General features: G+C 35.6%; 1 protein-coding gene across 4 annotated transcripts in view; it reads right to left on the bottom strand.

Annotated features, from left to right (window-relative positions):
* LOC134545858 (kelch-like protein 5) overlaps positions 1–19,613 on the bottom strand; it is a 185,046-nt gene that overhangs the window by 74,007 nt on the left and 91,426 nt on the right. For all 4 annotated transcript variants that reach the window (XM_063388640.1, XM_063388641.1, XM_063388642.1 and 1 more), the window contains exon 11: positions 4,600–4,760. In XM_063388640.1, the coding sequence (XP_063244710.1) occupies positions 4,600–4,760 (161 nt within the window). The remainder of the gene's footprint in view (positions 1–4,599; positions 4,761–19,613) is intronic.

The raw sequence follows: 19,613 nt of genomic DNA on the forward strand, positions 1-19,613 counted from the left end.
GCAAATACGTCATAGTCTGTGTGTATATTTTAAAGTGATTTTTGTGAGAACCTCATACTGGTACTTAACTCTTTACATATAAACTTATCAGTTTTTTATCTACATTCATTATTATTATTTTTAAGTAGGCCTATGCAAATGGAATGAAGGAAAAGCTGATTTTTGAAGAAATATGCTTATAATACTTTGTTTTCTCCTGTGTCTTAGCTGTAAAAAATTTTTTTGGCGTGAATGAAAAACCTGTTTACAAAAATTTTAATCTTACAGGATTTTACAGGATTTTTTATGGTCTAATACAGGATTTTATAACCATTCTTGGTGGCATCCCTGCCTTAGAATATCTACTTCATTAGTGGTGTTTCTAGCATTTTCTGCATTGTAGGGCTCCAGTCCAGCTCTCCTTGTCCTGATGTTTGTGTTTCTAGAGGCACTGCGTGCTGCCTCGATTTCCAGAGCATTAACCAAAGCCTCGCAGCTCTTCTTGTGTCGGGCCAAATGAAGAGTTTGCTGAACCTCCGCATCTCTGAGCCCGTCTATAAAAGCACCAGTGGCTAGCTGCAGGCGGAACTCTGTTGGTGCTGCTGGGTAGGCGAGGTGCACGAGTCGCTCGATGTCGACTTCGAACTCTTGAAGGGTTTCCGAATATCTCTGTTGACGTGTCTTCAGGGCTGTTCTGTACACCTCGCCCATGTGTCGGTCACCATACCTCGACTCAAGGGCCTCTACTAATACCCCATATTCTTTCTGGTCTGTAACAGGTATGGTCTGCAGCAGCTCTAGTGAAGATCCTCGCAGGGCTAAGACGAGTGCCGTAGCCTTTTCTTCATCGTCCCAGCCATTCACTTCAGCGGCTGCCTCAAACTGTCGCCTGTAGACAGCCCACGACGACTGGCCATCAAAAGTGGGTGGCTTGAATTATGGGAGACCAGTTGCACCTTCCATCTTTGTTTCGTAGCAGATGTAGCTTCCTTGAGTATCCGATACCACTCTTCGGTTACCGCTGATACTCACTGTTCAGTGGCCTGCTCGATTTGAACTAACTGCTGTGCCATTCGCTGTTCTGTGGTGTGCTCGAGTTGGGCCAGCTATTGCGCTACTAATTCTTCATGTTCTACTACATGTTTCTCCAAGCACTGTACTTTTCCTTCCAACTGGATGCTGGTTTCATCAATCTTCTTCTTCATTTCTTCTTGTGCAGCAACTATTTCGTTTCACATCTCTTCTTGGTTTTTTTTTATGTCCTTGATCTCGGTCTTCATAGCATTCTTCATACCCTCTCGGCAGTTATCAATTTTATTCTTCATTTCTTCCTGGCCACTCTTCATCTCGTCCAGCCTATTTTCCATTTTCTCCTGGTTACTATTAATTTCTTCCGTTACTCTTCATTTCTTCCCTGTTACTCTTCATTTCATTCTTCATTTCTTCCCTGCTACTCTTCATTTCATTCTTCATTTCTTCCTTGTTATTCGTATCAATTTTACGATTCACTTCATCCAGCTGACTCTTCATTTCGGCCAAGAATGCCATTAAATTCTTTTGCTCGTCAGCAGCCACCTTTCTTGTCCACATATACTACAATCCTAACAATAATGTCCTATGACAACGCTGTAATTTCCTCTACGAGCTAACCAAAACCCCTACTAAACAAAATCACTAATTTCCAAACTACTTCACTTAAAACTAACTACAGTTCCTAACACTTGTTGCAATCTTGAAAATCTAATTCACTAATTCACTATAAACTATTCCTAAATTCTTTAAATTAGGGTTATCCCACTTCTGACACCAAAAAATGTTATGATTCACTGCGGGTTCGTAAAGGATAGCCCAATTAAAGATTTTTATCACACACAGTTTTATTTATTGCCACTATTTACATTACTGGCTAATAATCTAAAAATGCCAATTAATGAATAGTACTTAAAAAAATGTTGCTTCCTCCAGTCACTCGTTTCTCACAATCCACACGCCTCGCTGGGCCGCACCTCTGGCGCAACTCTCGCCGCAGCACCCCTTGTGGTCCTCCGTCGCCGCACTCTGCCGCCGCCGTCGCACTTCCCCTTCGCCGAGATCCCACTCGACGCCTCGCTCGGAACTCCGCCGCGCCTGCGACACTATCGCCCGGAACTGAACTCTTCGCCCTGGAACCTTCGTCCAGGGACTTCGCCACTCTAACGCCCGGAAACTCCGCCGCGGGAAAACTCCCGACTTCACTCTGAACTCCACTGACTCCCTGCCCTGACGTCATCGGGAATATATATAGGCCCCGGCGCAATTCCAGAACTCACGAGAGCGGCCGGGGAAAGTCGCGTCATTTCGAGCCGTCCCGACGGCAGAAATCTCTCGAAAAACACGTGTCGGCGGCTCGCCTAACTCCGCAGATGGCAGGTTTCTGATGTCAAACTAACAGTGCCACGGAGCGGAGGGCTGGAGGGAGATAAAGCAGTGATCCAGGTGCACACGGCACTTCTTATGTTACGGCGTGCACCTGCGCGTGACGCGGCCTTGCTCACATTCATAACAATATTTTTAACACTATCTGGGTATAGATGACAATTATTTATACCGCAGACACAAGACACAAGACAACTTGTAACGAAACCCCAAATTGATATTATAACTTACTGCCTCATCATGGCAGGCTCAGTTAACACAGACAGAATGACAATCAACCAAGATGTTTATTTGTGCAAGATAACGGTATTTGCACACAGAACAGGCAGACTCTCTCATACGTGTGGCTGTAAAATCATCTTGCCCGCAGAGGAGACAATGGTGATACGAGAGCACCGTATTTCATTTACGACAGTGCACCGGTCCACTATTGCCCTCTGACTGAACCACCAGATCCCTGGAAGATGGCTTGGCTACAAAGAAGTGCTGTCGCATGACTTGCACAGTTGCCAGATTTAATTATTTTGATCTCTACTTCTGGAGACATGCAGACACGTATGTGCTTACTTCAGACGACCTGGTGTTAGGCAAAGCTTGGGCTGCTGTTTCAAATAATGCTGTTTTGATTTATGCTGTTTCAAATTAATCAATATTTTTTGAGGGAATCTACTGTACTTACTTTGAAGATACAATGCTTGCAATCATACCCAGCAATAAATTTGCACATCATCTGATATGATAAAGTTGGTGGTGACTATGCCATCATGAATGTCAGTATTACGGGTTAACTGTATTACTGGGCACATATGTTCACTACAACCCTTTTTGTCACTTGTTTCACGAGAAATTTCCACTGAAATTTGTCCTAGTGACATCAGAACAGCCAGCATGAAATACACCGTGAAATTAAATCCAAGCAATAAAATACTCAGTTACTGTCTTGCCCTTTGATTGTTTCCAAAATACCCACAGAGCATTCAGAAACCAATTAACTTTCTTGGCATACACTCCGTGAAACAAGAGCAATTGGAAACCACGAGTAGATCATGATACAAAACTAAAATTCCTATCCCTTCTAATAAACAAGAGGGTGAGAATTATGTTTGAAATGGCAACTAAGTGATGTACTTCTCACTTGGTACCTGTTTTGTAAACTGTATACGGGCGCACTGTCTGCAGTTCATGGCAAACCTACTGGTCGCACTCATTCACACAGAGTCTCCCGAAGCAAAGGCAGCATTACAAAGGTGGTTATCGTCAGTCTAATTAGCACACCTCCAAACTACTTGGAAATCAATTTTACAGGAGAAAAAAAACCAAAACTGATAACTCCAACCTTACTATTGAGTGTATCCATAAGCATAGATAATAACTACTTAGGTTTTGATTTTCACTAAGAATATTTATAATACTCAGACAACAGACAAGATAAACACATTCTCATGAAGGATTACTGTAAAATAATATTTGCATAAACCTTTTACATTAAAAATTCAAACTAAAATTTAAAGCAAACATTAATTAAGTTAGAAAACATGGGGTTTGCTAAACTAGGCTTGTACAAGAGATGTCAATTTCCAAGAAAGATAATTAGTAATAGAATAAGTGAAGGTGGTGGCAATATTAAAAACACTATCAAAACTATCCTAAAACATTATTGAAACATTTTTTTCATACCACAGAAAATTTGCACAATTCATGGTAAACACTGAAAAATGTATACCTACTCATTTTCTTGAAATAAGCAGACATCTAATGGTTATCGTGCAATTAGAAACAATGAGCACACACACATTCGTCTCCAAAGTTCGAGGCACTAGCGCATCAACTTTCCTTCTCCAAGGGTCACAAATTAAAGACAAACCAGCACGAAGTAAATGAAAGACTACTTGTGAAGAGAATTCATGGAAACTACAAGTGTTCACTGCTCTTGACATCCTAAAACTAATCTTATATAGTAATTTCTCAAGAACCATTTGTAAAAGCGTAGCTATAAAGGAAAATACATAATTATTATAACTGATTCGTATCTGTGGGCATGTCTGATGTCCTATTAAAATATTTTTGGATATAAGACTTGGAAACTATGTGGAAATCCTAATATAGAGCATCTTAATGTAAAAAAAATTTGCCAGGTAGTGGAGTAGGCCGGCGATATCACGAACAAGCAGCGAAAGTAAAGCATGTGGAAGCATTGCCCCTGACCTGCAACGTCACGCAGCTGAGCCATGAGCGGGAGGTGGGCATGTCACCCGTCAACTGCCAAGAGTCAGTGTCTGGGTTGTAGCACTCGATGGTGTCGTGGTACCGGTCCCAGCCTTCCTCCCCGCCCAGGACGTAGATGTGGCGGTCCACCACAGCCACACCTGCGAACCAGTGTCGAACACTTGTAGCTGATACACTGTCTTTCATTTGTCATTTTAAACTGCAGTAGTCAGGTACAGAGATCTTTTATGCCGGGTAGGCTTCTGTGAATGCTGTTTGTTTAGTATTTGAATTAATTATAAAATTATACACAAATATTAAATATTTTTAAAATAAAATTTTAACATACAGTGAAACATTTTTTCACACTTCACTGAAGTCAGAGAAAAATCGATCCAAAATACAGAAACGTGAAAAAAGATAATTAAGTGTTAAAAATAGTTATGTTGATCCAACTGATTATATACATACAATAGAGTATAATTAATAATTTTAAATCATAAACACAGATTATTTGTTACTTATAAGAACTATAAGTACTAATGTTGCAGAAAACAAATATACATTTCTCGATAAATTATCTTAGCTTCATACATACAAAATTTTTTTAAATTTTTTTACTTGGTGTATCTAATGGTATTGAATAATTTTAAAAATTATCAATTCAAAATGTTGAATCTAATATAAAATTATTAACAAATATTGAATATAAACATTATTCACAAATATAAAATATTTTGGAAATACATGCAGCCCCTTAAGGCAATTGGTGCACGGTAAAAAACGGTCACAGGCCCGAAAACAATGAATTTTGTATCATATGACCACTAAAGAGTCTAGATGCCTATGTGGGTGACCGTTACTATGTAGGGAGGTCAGGAGCTTAGTTCCAGCTCGTCAGTGGCGAGATGGCCTTCAGACGGGAAGGGTGTTGCTGGTGGTCGCTCTGCGGCCTGCCATCTAGCGGTAACTAACAGAACCTCGAAGATTGTATCTCGCTCTCCCTCTAACACACAGCCGATACGGTTCTATCGTGCCCGGAGGAGGGGAAGGTTTAGCAGGTTTCTCTTTCACTCATCCTTCGCCATGGGGAGGCGGAATGGATTATTTTTTTGTCCGTAACTGCGCACATGTGGCTGAGAGCTAACCTCTGCCACTCCCGCACATCTTCTCACTCAACTCGCTCGTTCTCTCACACTATTTCAATAAATCTTTTCAAATCTTCAAGATCAATACTTTAAACCATTGCGCTTCCTACGGATGAATTATATTTCATGCACGTGCCCGAATTCAGCAGCAAAAAAATAAAACGGGTAGTCAATTTTTTTCTTCAAAACCCTTCCGAAACACTGTGTGTGAGAAAACATTCTGAAAGCGAATTTTTCTAGATAGATGGAAATTATAAATCACCTACGCCACAAGGAAACATTGTGCTTTAATATTAAGTAAAGAAAACACCTCTTAGTTGTAGCATTGCAAAATGGGTCATAAGAATATTAAGAATAAGTTTGATGTGAAGGATATTTTTTTTTGTTGATATAGAAAACAGTTCAGATATGTTAAGAATTGTTATTAATTACTTTGGTTAAATTTCATGGAAAGCCTTAAAATACTTATTTCCTTGAGATACTTAATTATAAATTTGAGGGTTAACTCTAGTTCATAATAATTAATGTTGATATTTGATAATTAATGTCAGTAATTAAAGCAGTATAGATTATAATTTTAAAGGACATCATTTTTAAACAAAAGTTTTTATATGAATTTCAACTTTGTTTACTAAATTTTTAACATTGTATTTGAATTTTTTGGGTAATTTTATATTCTATTGGATATTGCTAGTGTAATATTTTGAGAATAGTCTGGAAGGTACAGAAGGAAGAGCGGACAGGCGCGACACTCTGGCGCCAGAAAGCTATTTTTCACTTTGTAAATGCGTGTTTGGGATTTACGCGTCACGTTGTACGCACAGCTGTAGCGACCGTCTGGAAGGGTCTCTGGAGGCTACCACTAGCCAGCCAATCAGGGCAAGCCCTGGCGTCAAGTGATGTGCCCGCACGAATTTCCTTATATGGTCATGTTTTGGAATTATGTGCGCTGATTGGTCAGTTGGCCCACGGGGTTGCCTCCCTTGTTTTCACCTTTACAAGGGAAGGTAATCTCGTCGACCAAGTCACTTGTTGCTCGATCGTCGCCGAACTCGGTCGCGTCGTCGGCAAGTCACGAAACAAATGAAAAATTATTAAGGGACAATTTAACGCCTAGGGGCTGGGGCCACGCCGTAGTTTTTTAACCTAATTTCATTTTTTTTTCGGACTATGTATTAGAAATTTAGGCCCTAGGCGTCGGCATCGGCCCGACTCGTGTGATTTCGGTCCGCGATCAACGGTACCTTGAGTTAGGTAATTAACCAAGGGACACTACTAAGTTTTTTTTTTTCTTCTTTGGCGAGTGACAAGACTCCTCGACCATCAACGGCAATATGTATGGTGCTGTGGTATGTATTTGGACCTCATCCTATCAAAATTCAAAGATATCGTTAAAATTCGTATAAGAAAAGACAAAAACTGTACAAGTAACGAAGTTTTTCTAATTAAATTCATTTGTAAAATTGTGTATTGAAGCCATGTAACGATGAGAAAAAACATTTTTTTAAAGAAATAAACAAAGATAATTTAATAAACTCTTTTATTTCCAAATAAAGCAGAACCTCAGGAACATTGTTTGTTTTGTATTGTTACGTTTCTATGTGTGGTTAGCCGGGCAAAAACATACAACGTAACAACATGGCTGCCCTGTCGTGGGGCACGAATTTAGACACTGCCAGATGATAATAAAGTAAACATTCGGAAAAACAGTAAAAACTTATCAAGTAAAAGCCAATCATGGCTAAATTAACTATGGTAATACCTTTTGAACATCGGCAAAATTATAACTTGTGAACGAGTGATTCGAGAGTGGATCGTGTGATCTTCGCGTCGTACTTGTAAACATCAACAAACGAAAACGAGCGTGAGAAGCCAGCATTCACCGTATAAGAACATCGCGGGACATCGTGGGAAAGGAATGCGACGAGAACTACATTTTAGGACATCGTAGAACAGCGCTTCACAGAACATCGTGACACACGATTCCAGCAACATAGATCATCTCGGTACTTCGCGGGACAACGAGGGAGGAATCGGTACTTCGCGGGACAACGAGGGATGAATCGCCGGAAACAGCAAGTCTAAATTGGACAGAAACTTACATTTTTATGGTCTAAATTTTGTATTTGTGGTTATCATTGTTAAAGTTTTTTTTTTTAATGTGTTTTTAAAGGGTTGTTTACGTTTTTTGGTCATTTATAATAGTAAAACCAAAAGAAAAATGAGTACAGACAGTCAGGATGACCTTGCGGGTTTTCCTGAAACTTCAGGAATGTCCAATCCTAATTTGAATATTGAATTAGTGCAGGAGCAGTCGGAAAACATGGAACAGCCTGCAAATGGTAGTCCAGTAGAGGTTATGGGGGGGTCAGGTATGTCTAATCAAATGTTAGAAAAATTAATGATAATGATGGATAACATGTCACAAGGGATGCATAACATGTCACAAGGTCAGACTGAATTCAGGTATATAATGGAACAAAAATTAGATGCCACTAAACAGGAACTTACACAAGAAATTATACAAGTAAGACAAGAACTAACAAATACAGTTGAGAGCTTGATTTAATGCACTTAAGAATGATCTTAATGAACAAATATCTTCCTGTGTCTGTAAAGTAAATGATTGTGAAGTGCAGATTGAGGAGGTACAGTCTAGGTTAAACACTTGTGAAAACATAGTGGGCCAAGTTCAGGAAAATTTGACGCAAACAGGTAAAACAGTTCAGGAACATAGTAATAAAATTTCCGAACTTGTACAACATAATGAAGGTGTACAAAACAAAATAACCAAGAATCAAGGGGATATCACAAATTTGCAGTTAAAAGTAACTGAGAATTCCCAAAATATCTATTACAATGAAAAGAAAATTCGGGAAGTCAAGGAGAATTTTGAGGCTAATGTTGAACAAATATTTACAGAAAATTCAAAAATAAATAACCAGTTAGAGAATTTCAGGGATGATGTGGGTAGAGAGTGTTTACAAAAAATGGAGGAAAAGTTGAGTAAGATTCGAGGGGATGGACAGGGTAATATTAGAAGTTCAGTTTTAACTGTAGACGAAGTAAACACTTTCGAAAAAACAGTGCCTAAATTGTTTGGTGATGACCGAGGGGTCACTCCGATACAATTTGTAACCAAATGTGAGAAAGTAGTTAACTATTTTGGTGGTTCGGATGAGCAACAGGTAGGATTGTTTATTACTAAATTGGATGGTGTTACATTGCAATGGACAATACATAAGAAGAATGAATGGAAAACATTAAAAAAAAAAAAAAAAAAAATTTATATATTTGCCAGTTGGGTATGTATTTTTTTTAGAATAATTCAATGAAACATTATTATGAACAATCAGCTGTGCAATGTTTAAAGTATTTTTATGTTGATTTTGTAAACAAATTAAGGTCATCAAGAATTTTATCATGTTGGACTAGTGAACATTTTGCATATTTTTGAAAGATTAGTAGAGGAAAAGCTGAGTAATATTAGAGGGAATGGACAGGGTAACATTAGAAGTTGTTTCTTTGGGATGAAATATAGGAAAATTTTGTGTCAACAGTTTTGAAGTGATAATGTTGTCAATGTTTTGTTGGTGCAGATATGAGGAGTGGAGATATTGGTGAATTTGTGAGTTAAAGTGGTTATTTCATGGGATTTGAGGAGTTTATCATAAGCAGCAGAGAATTAGAGTAACAGCGGTTTTTAAGGGATTTTAAAGGAAATAATTTGTTTTGAGGTTATTTGTCGTCGTCGAAGTTGAAGTTTTTGTATTTGTCGTCGTTTAAGGTGGTCGTGGAGACGTAATTCCTGGTGTTGAAGTTTTTATCGTCGTTAAGGTGGTCATGGAGACGTAATTCCTGGAGTTGAAGATTTGTTGTCATCGTCGAGGTTTCTGCCGAGGTGTAAGTTTTTGAAGATGTTGAAGTTTTTGTGTTTATTCATCGTCGTTGAGGTAGTCATGGAGACGTAATTCCTGGAGTTTAAGTAAGTTGTTCAGAGTTTTTTGCTGTTATTGAGGATTCTTCGTTGACCAGGGGGTGTCTGCTTGAAGCTTGTAGAGAAACCAGTTTCAAAGTTATTTGTATTTTGCACTGATGAGAGGGAGATAACCGTTTGTGAAGAATTGTTGACACTTTGTAGTAAGAGAGATGTTTTCAAGTTTTTGGATTTTTGACAAGGAATTAATATTGCAATATTTAAGAAACAGTTTTTTGAATTTATATATAAACAAGTGTTTTATATTACTTATGATGCATCAGGTCAAGTTTTTCAAATTGTATGATGGGCCATATGAAATAAAGGCTGTGGTAGGCCACAATGTTTACAGAGTAAATGATGCTAATTGGCACGTCTCTTTACTCAGACCATGGAAAATTAATTAAGTGTAAAATAAAAAGGGTAAATTTTAAGCAAGTTGAGTATGTACTTTTTTAGTGTGAGTCAATGAAACAATTTGGACAATCAGCTATGCAAGGTGTGATTATTGTGTAAAGTATGTTTATGTTGATATTGTAAACAAATTAATGTCATCAAGAATTTTATCATGTTGGACTAAAGTAAACTATAGTGAACATTTAGCATATTTTTTAAATGACAAATGAACATGAAATTCCAATGAAATGTTTTGTTTGTTTAATGTTGTCTCATGGGAAGATGTTAACTGAAATTTATTATGAGTTATGTTTTCGGAAAATGATAAAAGTTTGAAAATGTTTGATATTTTAAATTAAAATGCTACACATATTGGTAATGCTAAATGTTTGTTTTAAATTAAATAACAGGGTGTCAATATCCTATATTAAAGGTATGAAATGTAATACTAAAAGTTAATGCATAACAGTCGTCGAGTTTTGAAGCTGCAGAAGCAGTTGTGTGTTCATGATGGCCAGAGTTTAGGTGAAATTTTTTGTATTGCCCCTAAATAATAAGCAGATATTTTTTTTGTGTAGTGTGGTTTGTGAGGCAGTTGGGGGGCCAGGAGGTTAATTTTAAATATGTTTCCGGCATGGAGTCCGATGTTTTTTTTTGCAAGGGTGAGTCCTATCTCCTTGGTCGCTTCCACCCCTCATCAATGTTAATATATGTGCTGCTGTTGCTGAAAGGGGAGGTATGATTTGAAACCTGAGGAAGGACATTAGTTCATGTAATTGGTTTTTCAAGAATATAAACATACGACTGTGTCATAATGAATTGTTTGTCATGCCATGAATGTAGAATTGTCAACTTGTTGTTTGTGGAAATTTAAGTGAGGAATGCAACACTTACAGTTTGATGCTCTATAATCAAGTGTTGTGTTTTTTGTTAAAGATTGATGTGCCACTTTAATTTGGTATGGAGAATTTAAATAATTTTTTGTAGTTATTTTTCAATGTTTGGGTTATAATTTTGTAAATTTGTTTTAAGCATTTATAATATGAAAAGTCACGGTTTGCTATTATTGTGTCAAGATTTGCATTTCTAATGTTGATGTTAATTTGTTACATTTGTTTACACTTTTGTTATGGTATGTTATTTCTTTTGTTTCAACAATTTACACTTTTGTACTTTTTGATTTAATTTTGCAAATTCAATCAAAAAGTAGGGGGGGTTATGTAGCATTGCAAAATGGGTCATAAGAATATTAAGAATAAGTTTGATGTGAAGGATATTTTTTTTTGTTGATATAGAAAACAGTTCAGATATGTTAAGAATTGTTATTAATTACTTTGGTTAAATTTCATGGAAAGCCTTAAAATACTTATTTCCTTGAGATACTTAATTATAAATTTGAGGGTTAACTCTAGTTCATAATAATTAATGTTGATATTTGATAATTAATGTCAGTAATTAAAGCAGTATAGATTATAATTTTAAAGGACATCATTTTTAAACAAAAGTTTTTATATGAATTTCAACTTTGTTTACTAAATTTTTAACATTGTATTTGAATTTTTTGGGTAATTTTATATTCTATTGGATATTGCTAGTGTAATATTTTGAGAATAGTCTGGAAGGTACAGAAGGAAGAGCGGACAGGCGCGACACTCTGGCGCCAGAAAGCTATTTTTCACTTTGTAAATGCGTGTTTGGGATTTACGCGTCACGTTGTACGCACAGCTGTAGCGACCGTCTGGAAGGGTCTCTGGAGGCTACCACTAGCCAGCCAATCAGGGCAAGCCCTGGCGTCAAGTGATGTGCCCGCACGAATTTCCTTATATGGTCATGTTTTGGAATTATGTGCGCTGATTGGTCAGTTGGCCCACGGGGTTGCCTCCCTTGTTTTCACCTTTACAAGGGAAGGTAATCTCGTCGACCAAGTCACTTGTTGCTCGATCGTCGCCGAACTCGGTCGCGTCGTCGGCAAGTCACGAAACAAATGAAAAATTATTAAGGGACAATTTAACGCTTAGGGGCTGGGGCCACGCCGTAGTTTTTTAACCTAATTTCATTTTTTTTTCGGACTATGTATTAGAAATTTAGGCCCTAGGCGTCGGCATCGGCCCGACTCGTGTGATTTCGGTCCGCGATCAACGGTACCTTGAGTTAGGTAATTAACCAAGGGACACTACTAAGTTTTTTTTTTTCTTCTTTGGCGAGTGACAAGACTCCTCGACCATCAACGGCAATATGTATGGTGCTGTGGTATGTATTTGGACCTCATCCTATCAAAATTCAAAGATATCGTTAAAATTCGTATAAGAAAAGACAAAAACTGTACAAGTAACGAAGTTTTTCTAATTAAATTCATTTGTAAAATTGTGTATTGAAGCCATGTAACGATGAGAAAAAACATTTTTTTAAAGAAATAAACAAAGATAATTTAATAAACTCTTTTATTTCCAAATAAAGCAGAACCTCAGGAACATTGTTTGTTTTGTATTGTTACGTTTCTATGTGTGGTTAGCCGGGCAAAAACATACAACGTAACATAGTTTAATAGATACGTAAAGGTGGTGTGATATGTTTTAGATGTCGCACCATCTTATCATCCATGTAGAAGAGTTACCCGAAAAGCTAACAAAACTATTGCCATGGAAATGGAAATATGGTTAAGGAAATATTTTTCAAATGTTTGTAAACAGTAAACAACATATAAAAAATCTTATAACTGTAAAATTAAAATACAAACAACCCTATAGCAAATTTAATTTCAATATGAAAAAGTCTACAATAATGTTTAAAAGAAACAAAATTGCAATAGCAATACAAAAATATCGCAATTTTGTTATTTTGTTAACGTATATATTATTTTTAATAAAGGCAATAAAAATGACATACTCAATATTTGGAATACAATAAATACCTTAAGCCCTACATAATTGCTGCGATATTCACAATAAATGCTTTTCTTAAATATAGTAGTTAAAAAACACCGTAAATAAATTATGAACATACATATTATGGTGAAGAAAAGTGGACACTATCACACTGAAAAATCTTAGAGGGTAGTTTTCCTCATCTTATTACTTTCTTTGCGTTTTTGGTCTTGTTCGTTAAAATATTTCATGTTCAAATACTTGATACACATATACGTTCTTGTCCTGACAAAACAGTATTTAACATCTTCTGGGTATTTGTTCCGCAAATAATTTTAGTCAGTGATTCAAACATCCGCTCTTTTTTGCACAAATTGTTGCCATGAACATTATCAAAACACACTTCAGCAATCTTTATTAATTCAAAAAATTCATTAGTGGGACATTTTAAGTTACCCTTTGATTGTACATGTATCCAGCTATCGTCCTCCAAATTGAAATCCGTAGTGCCAAGGTCAGGATATTTATTTCTGAAACGGTGAGCTATATAGCCAGAAACATATTTCAGCCCTTCAAGAGAAATTTCATCACTTGAAAGGGGCCTGGCCTCTAAATCTAAGTCTATTTCCTCTATGTCAGCAAGATCTATTTCATTTAAAGGTGATTTCTCTTGAAATGTCTTTGTAAAATACATTTCCTTGCACAAAAGTAGTTCTGTACATTCATTCTGGTAAGCACTGTCCTGTTCCATTTCATTTGACGAAAAATCACTTACCAAACACATTTCGTCTGTCTTCTCATCCGTGTTTTTCCGTTCAGCAAAAACTGCTGCAGAATGTTTTCACAATATGTAGTTTATAATTCTGTATTTAAAGTAAATGGGCGACATATGCGTATTTTGATGTCCCATACCTCTAATTTACGGAGAGAAAAAAAACCACTCTAACACATCTTAGTTCATTTTAACTGTTAACAAATATTTAGGTTAACAGGTCCTATACATATTTCCGAGTGTTTTACTGACTGAGTTATAATGGACATTAATTAAATTTATCACTCATATTTATACTTTTAAACGAAATTTTGGATTTATCATTTTATGTGATCTCTAATGCCTTAAAAAGTGTAACGCAACACTACACACAGGTAGTGATGTCTAGTGCACTGCCCTATGCACATTAGTTAACAAAAAAATAAAATGAAATATTAATTACTGATAAATAATACCTTGATGTCGTGATACAAGTAACACATGCTATCTGATATTTATCTCAATTAGAATACGAAATAGGAAGACAAAATAATTAACTGATTTTAAAACTGATTTATTACTTACACACGAATAAACAAATACCACGTATCCCTCAATACAGTAATTCCATTTGACCAAAATATCACTCCGATTTTTTTTAACTATCGTTGCCAGGTACATGGGCACGACTTCGCAAATGTCAATGTTTCACGTAGAGTTAAAAAATGGATTTACGGTTCGAAAAATTCACTAACTCATAAATTAAATCAATTGTCCGATAAAACATAAGACCTATAGACTCAAGACCACTAAGATAGTTGTGCATTGTATGTTCATATGATCGTGCTGAGCGGGTAATGACCTCTCAGAATAAACAAAAATAATATACAAATAATTTTATATGTATAAAACTATATAAACATGTGTTAAAGACTGAAATAAGTTAATTCAATGACATTGTGATACATAGTTATAAAGCTTTGGGACCATTTCATAGCAGCAGTAATACAAACAGCCTGCAAATACTATTATTTTAACTTTAATTCACATAGTTGTCTATGCAATTTCATATTCTTTTCTCAATGCACATGTTAACTGTTTTAATATTACCATTTTGTTTAGTTTATAGTTAGTTATAAGTGTTTCTCATTATTTTAAGCTTTATGGGAACTATGACCTCAGGCCATATAAAAATTTCTTGACCAGTATGATTTGAATTGTTGAAAAAGAGTTTGGAATCATGTCAATCAGAATATGTAATACTGAATTAAGACATCAAGATGGAATTAAATGATTGCAATGATATTTGTGAAGAATATAATGCTAATTATGAGTAAATTGAGGTGCATAAAACTAGAACTGAGGTGAGCTGATTATCTTCACTATTTCCGAATATCGGTTTGACTGAATATATTGGATGGCCACAGAAATTGACGCTATGGAAAGAATCATCAATATTCAATATATTTTCCTTACCATAACTTGTGTTAAAACCAGGAGTCTTGTAGACTTTACGAGTATCTGAATCTACCGAACTGAAGTCGAGGCAACATTGATATACGAGAATATTTCTAGTTCAAATTGTTTTTTAATAATTATCATAAACAATAATATTCGATTAGATCTGGACTTTTGATAAAAGCTGGACCCCACATAACTTCCTGCTAGTATACCTACAAAATATAATTTAAAACATGTGTTTGGTTCCTTATATTAGGTACATGATTTCTGTATTGGGCATTCCAAAACAGTAATATATACCAATCACCTTTACTATTTACATATTTGACAGACCCGTAATAAAACTCAATATATGTATATATCATATAAATAAATAATAATTATGTAATAGTAAATTTAAATAGATACTATATAGTAATGGCACACCACCATAATACACCCTTACAGTGCCATTAATAATACTGAGAGGCTAATTAATTTAGTAAATATAATATTTAATAGCGGCTGGTTTTAGTTTATCCCAGCAACATCAACAAAGTCATAATATCAATCGGCAATGTTAAAAAGTTGCAGGGCGTCAGTACAGCGTTAGTGATAGAGTAATAACAAAATGGCTATACCTGGACTAATAATATCTTCTGACGTTAATAACTTTAAAATCGCGCATTCCCGTTCGCAACTTAACATACAATCAGCAGTCTGATGATAACCTTCTTATACATACTATTATTACCGCACACCTAACATAACTTATGGTAGGCCCGCGTCAGGAACGTCCTGACGCGGAGCTGCACGCACCAAAACAGCCAAAACCAAGCTTCTTTTTAGTAGCGTAACTTTTACAACAATAGGCTCGAGGCACATTTTGAAAGTTTCGCCGAATCCTCGGGCAATTTCTGGCCGTGAAAAACGTAATTCCAAAAGCCGCAATTACTTAATAATTACATAGAGAAAAGCCCAAACGTCTGTAATAATGTCAGAAATATAGTTCATAACCCAAAATAAATTAAACATATAAATTTAAATAACGTAGCACAGAATAATAAAACTGTAAACAAACACTTGAAATATTAGGGTTTCAGTGTTCTGTGCAATGTAATATTACAAAAGGACATTTGTAATTAGTGTGCCCGACATTCTGGCATCGCTAGCTAACATTTCCAATTTTTTTTTTATTTCATATAACTGGAATAGCCTAGTGTTGATTTGATGTTCTAAATAAATTTTAATAAATATAAAATCTATTTTTTTGGTTAAATTTAGATCTGTCTTTCTAGTGTGCATATAGCATACCCTAACTAACCGGAATACACAACTGATGTTCTATGCTGTCAAAACATATTAATCTGGAGGGTAAAAATTTATTCATATGTGTAAACAACCACCACAAAGAATAATCACAGTGTCAATATTCAACTTCAAATCTAAACATAACCGCTAAAAAGAATTTCGCTGTACGAATTTTTCTGTACAGAGACAATTTCCTTGCTAGAGCGAAGATAGACTCCACTATGAAGCGCGACCTTGACAGACCCTTTGTTTCTTCTGCCTCCTCTCTCGTCCTCCCTCTACACCCCATTCTTCCCCCTCCCCTCCCGCAGGCTGCGGCCAGCCGGCCGGAGCTCCGCCGGACTACCTGGTTCCGACAAGCGCCGCTCTCAGCGCCACGTCGCGGGGACATTCTTCCCGGCGGCGAGAGTTTTACACGCAGCACTAAAACTGTCACTCTAGAGGGCGTGTTTTGAGTAGGATCTTATCAAAAACAAAAGGATATGAAAATATATACATAACTCAATAGTGTTCTGCCAATTATGTTTTCAATTTCATTTAAATTTATTCTTTAAATCGCTCCTGAAGTAGTCCAGCAGTGATCAATGGAAATTATCAATATTAAACTGTAATTTTTACTATGAAAATTTTTTTCTCTTACTTTTATAGGTGCAGAAACCTATTCGTACACTCGTTTCTTGAACTATACTTAAGTTTAACATAATTATGTGTTTCTAAATAATTCTGGCTTGGAATAAAAATAAATGCATTTAAAATGACATAACTCAGTAAAAAAAAGTTTATTAAAAATTACCTAGGTATATTATGTCTTAAAAAGAAGCATCAAAAATAAATATGTACAGTTTAATTAGTTTTGTCGTAATATTTTCCATGCACCAATCGCCTTAATGCTGAGTTTATAAACTTTACGAAAGTTCAAGGATGCAACACATGCAAGAACACTAGTGTAGTTTATAATATAAAACTTCCAAGTCACAAGACATCACCAGCCTTACAACCTGGAAACTGTAAAAAACATTTTCCTCATAGGATGTCTTTCCATTAATAATAATAATTTTAAAAAAGAGTGAAATTCTAATAACTTTACTTAAAAGCATCTTTTTCTTTCACTGTGTGATAGTGTACATATTAAGTGAAAACATGAAAATGTGTGATACAAAGAAAATCTTTGCCTTCTATAAACATTATGCTTTAAAGTTTTTGGAACACTTCACTTCAAATGTTAAAAGTGTAAATGCAAAACGAAACACAAGAAGTTGAAAGAAAGGAGGCAGATACTTGTGTTGCATGGTTGCATCTTGCGTAATTTATAAATGATTATTTTAATATGTTATGTAACGTTTTACATCTTGCATTTCTTGGGTAGTTTATAAATCCGGCCTTAAGGAGAACTAGACCCCGCTATTTTGGATTATTTATATTTCGCCACAGCTTGCAATACAACTTAAGTTTTAAATGATTTGCTCAACACAACTTGTTCTAGCTTTGGGCACTTGTTAGTTTATATTTTAGTGTAAACATTCATGAACAATAGTAATCATTTTGACAGTTGTAGTTACCAGAATGAAAAAGTAAATTATATTTTTAAACGGTGTTACTGAATGCATGGTTCTTATCCTCCTGAACAATCAAAAATTATCAAGTTTTTAAGAACCCCTTTACTTAATCACCTTCATCAGTATCACAAGAAAATAATGCTGAATAGTTAATGCACAAAAATTATATTGTTGGTTATATCAATTCTTACAGATAAGACCCCATTGTCCATAATTATCTCTGGCACATACTGTAATCAGTCAGACTGATTACAATTTTTATTTTATTATCTTTATTATTGTTTTAAACTAATTTACGAAATTTTGTGATAAATCATATTTAATGTAATGATTTCTGTAGGTTAGAAAACAACCATTTGACAGTCATATAACACAACATTTCATAATACCTATTTAGTTTCAGGGTCTTCTGAATTATTATTTTTTGGAGTTTTATTCATTTTGCCATAGCTTTGCACAAACACATTGATATTTATTCATTACTAGGGACAGGAAAATATGGTTTTATATTTTTGTTAATTTCGTTTTAAAATTAAGGATTTCGGTGTTTTGTGGTTTTATAAAAAAAGCCCATACATGATTAGGTTACTCGCAAAAAAGCCTTTAAAACTTAAATATTTCCCATCATTAATTTCTGTAGTCAATTAAATTAAAAAATTATCTATTTTTCAATAAAATACCTTTATGCATTAAGCATAAACTACAATAATTATTATTGACGATAACGATAACCTCTAAAATGAACAAAATAATATACATTAATTAAAATCGTAGAACTCCTATATGATCCATATTGTAACTGTTCTGCATTTCATTCATTGAGTCATTGACCATTAATTAAAATTAACCATTGTCAAGATTTCTGCATTTGCTGGCAGTAAATTGCGGCACCTGTCACTCACTACAAGTGAGTATTGGGAGAATGATCTCTCATTGTCCACATTACTGGTAGGCAAACATATTGCCTTCAACCATATTGAAGCAAAATCACTATGGTCAGCCTTCAATGAGCACAGCAGATTCACCTTGTCTACTTCAGAACAATCTGGCCTCCCTAGATCTTCTACGATTGTGTTTCTCATGGCATGAAAACCTTCTAAAAAGGTCTGCAGGGCAAGTTGTTTTATAAAAGGTATGTTGTTCATATCCTTCTGAAGCTGTTTGTTTTCTGGGACTGGTTTCATAATGTTTCTGGTTTAAGCAGAACACTTATGCTCAAAAACATTTTTGCAGCAAAATCATTTTTCCTCAAATCTTGAAGTTTGGAATGTGCCTTCACTGCTGCTGTTTTAAGTGATGACAGTTCCTCAGCTTTCTTAACAGAAGACAACTGCTCAAGCAAAACCATACAAGGGCTGAACTGCTCGATTTGTCCAGTGCTTAGCAACTGTAGTTTTGTCTCTATATCATTTAGTTTACAGCACAGGATGTGTGCTGTTGCATAAGAAGAACATTCAAGAAAAGTTATTAAGTCTCTTCAATTGGCTTGCAGTATTCTGAAACAAATTTAGCCTCAACTTTGATTTGTAGCAGTTCTGCAGAGCTCCTCTCCTTAAGAGTGAGCGATAGTAA

Source organism: Bacillus rossius, chromosome 1, assembly GCF_032445375.1.
Source record: "Bacillus rossius redtenbacheri isolate Brsri chromosome 1, Brsri_v3, whole genome shotgun sequence".
Classification (NCBI taxonomy): domain Eukaryota; kingdom Metazoa; phylum Arthropoda; class Insecta; order Phasmatodea; family Bacillidae; genus Bacillus; species Bacillus rossius.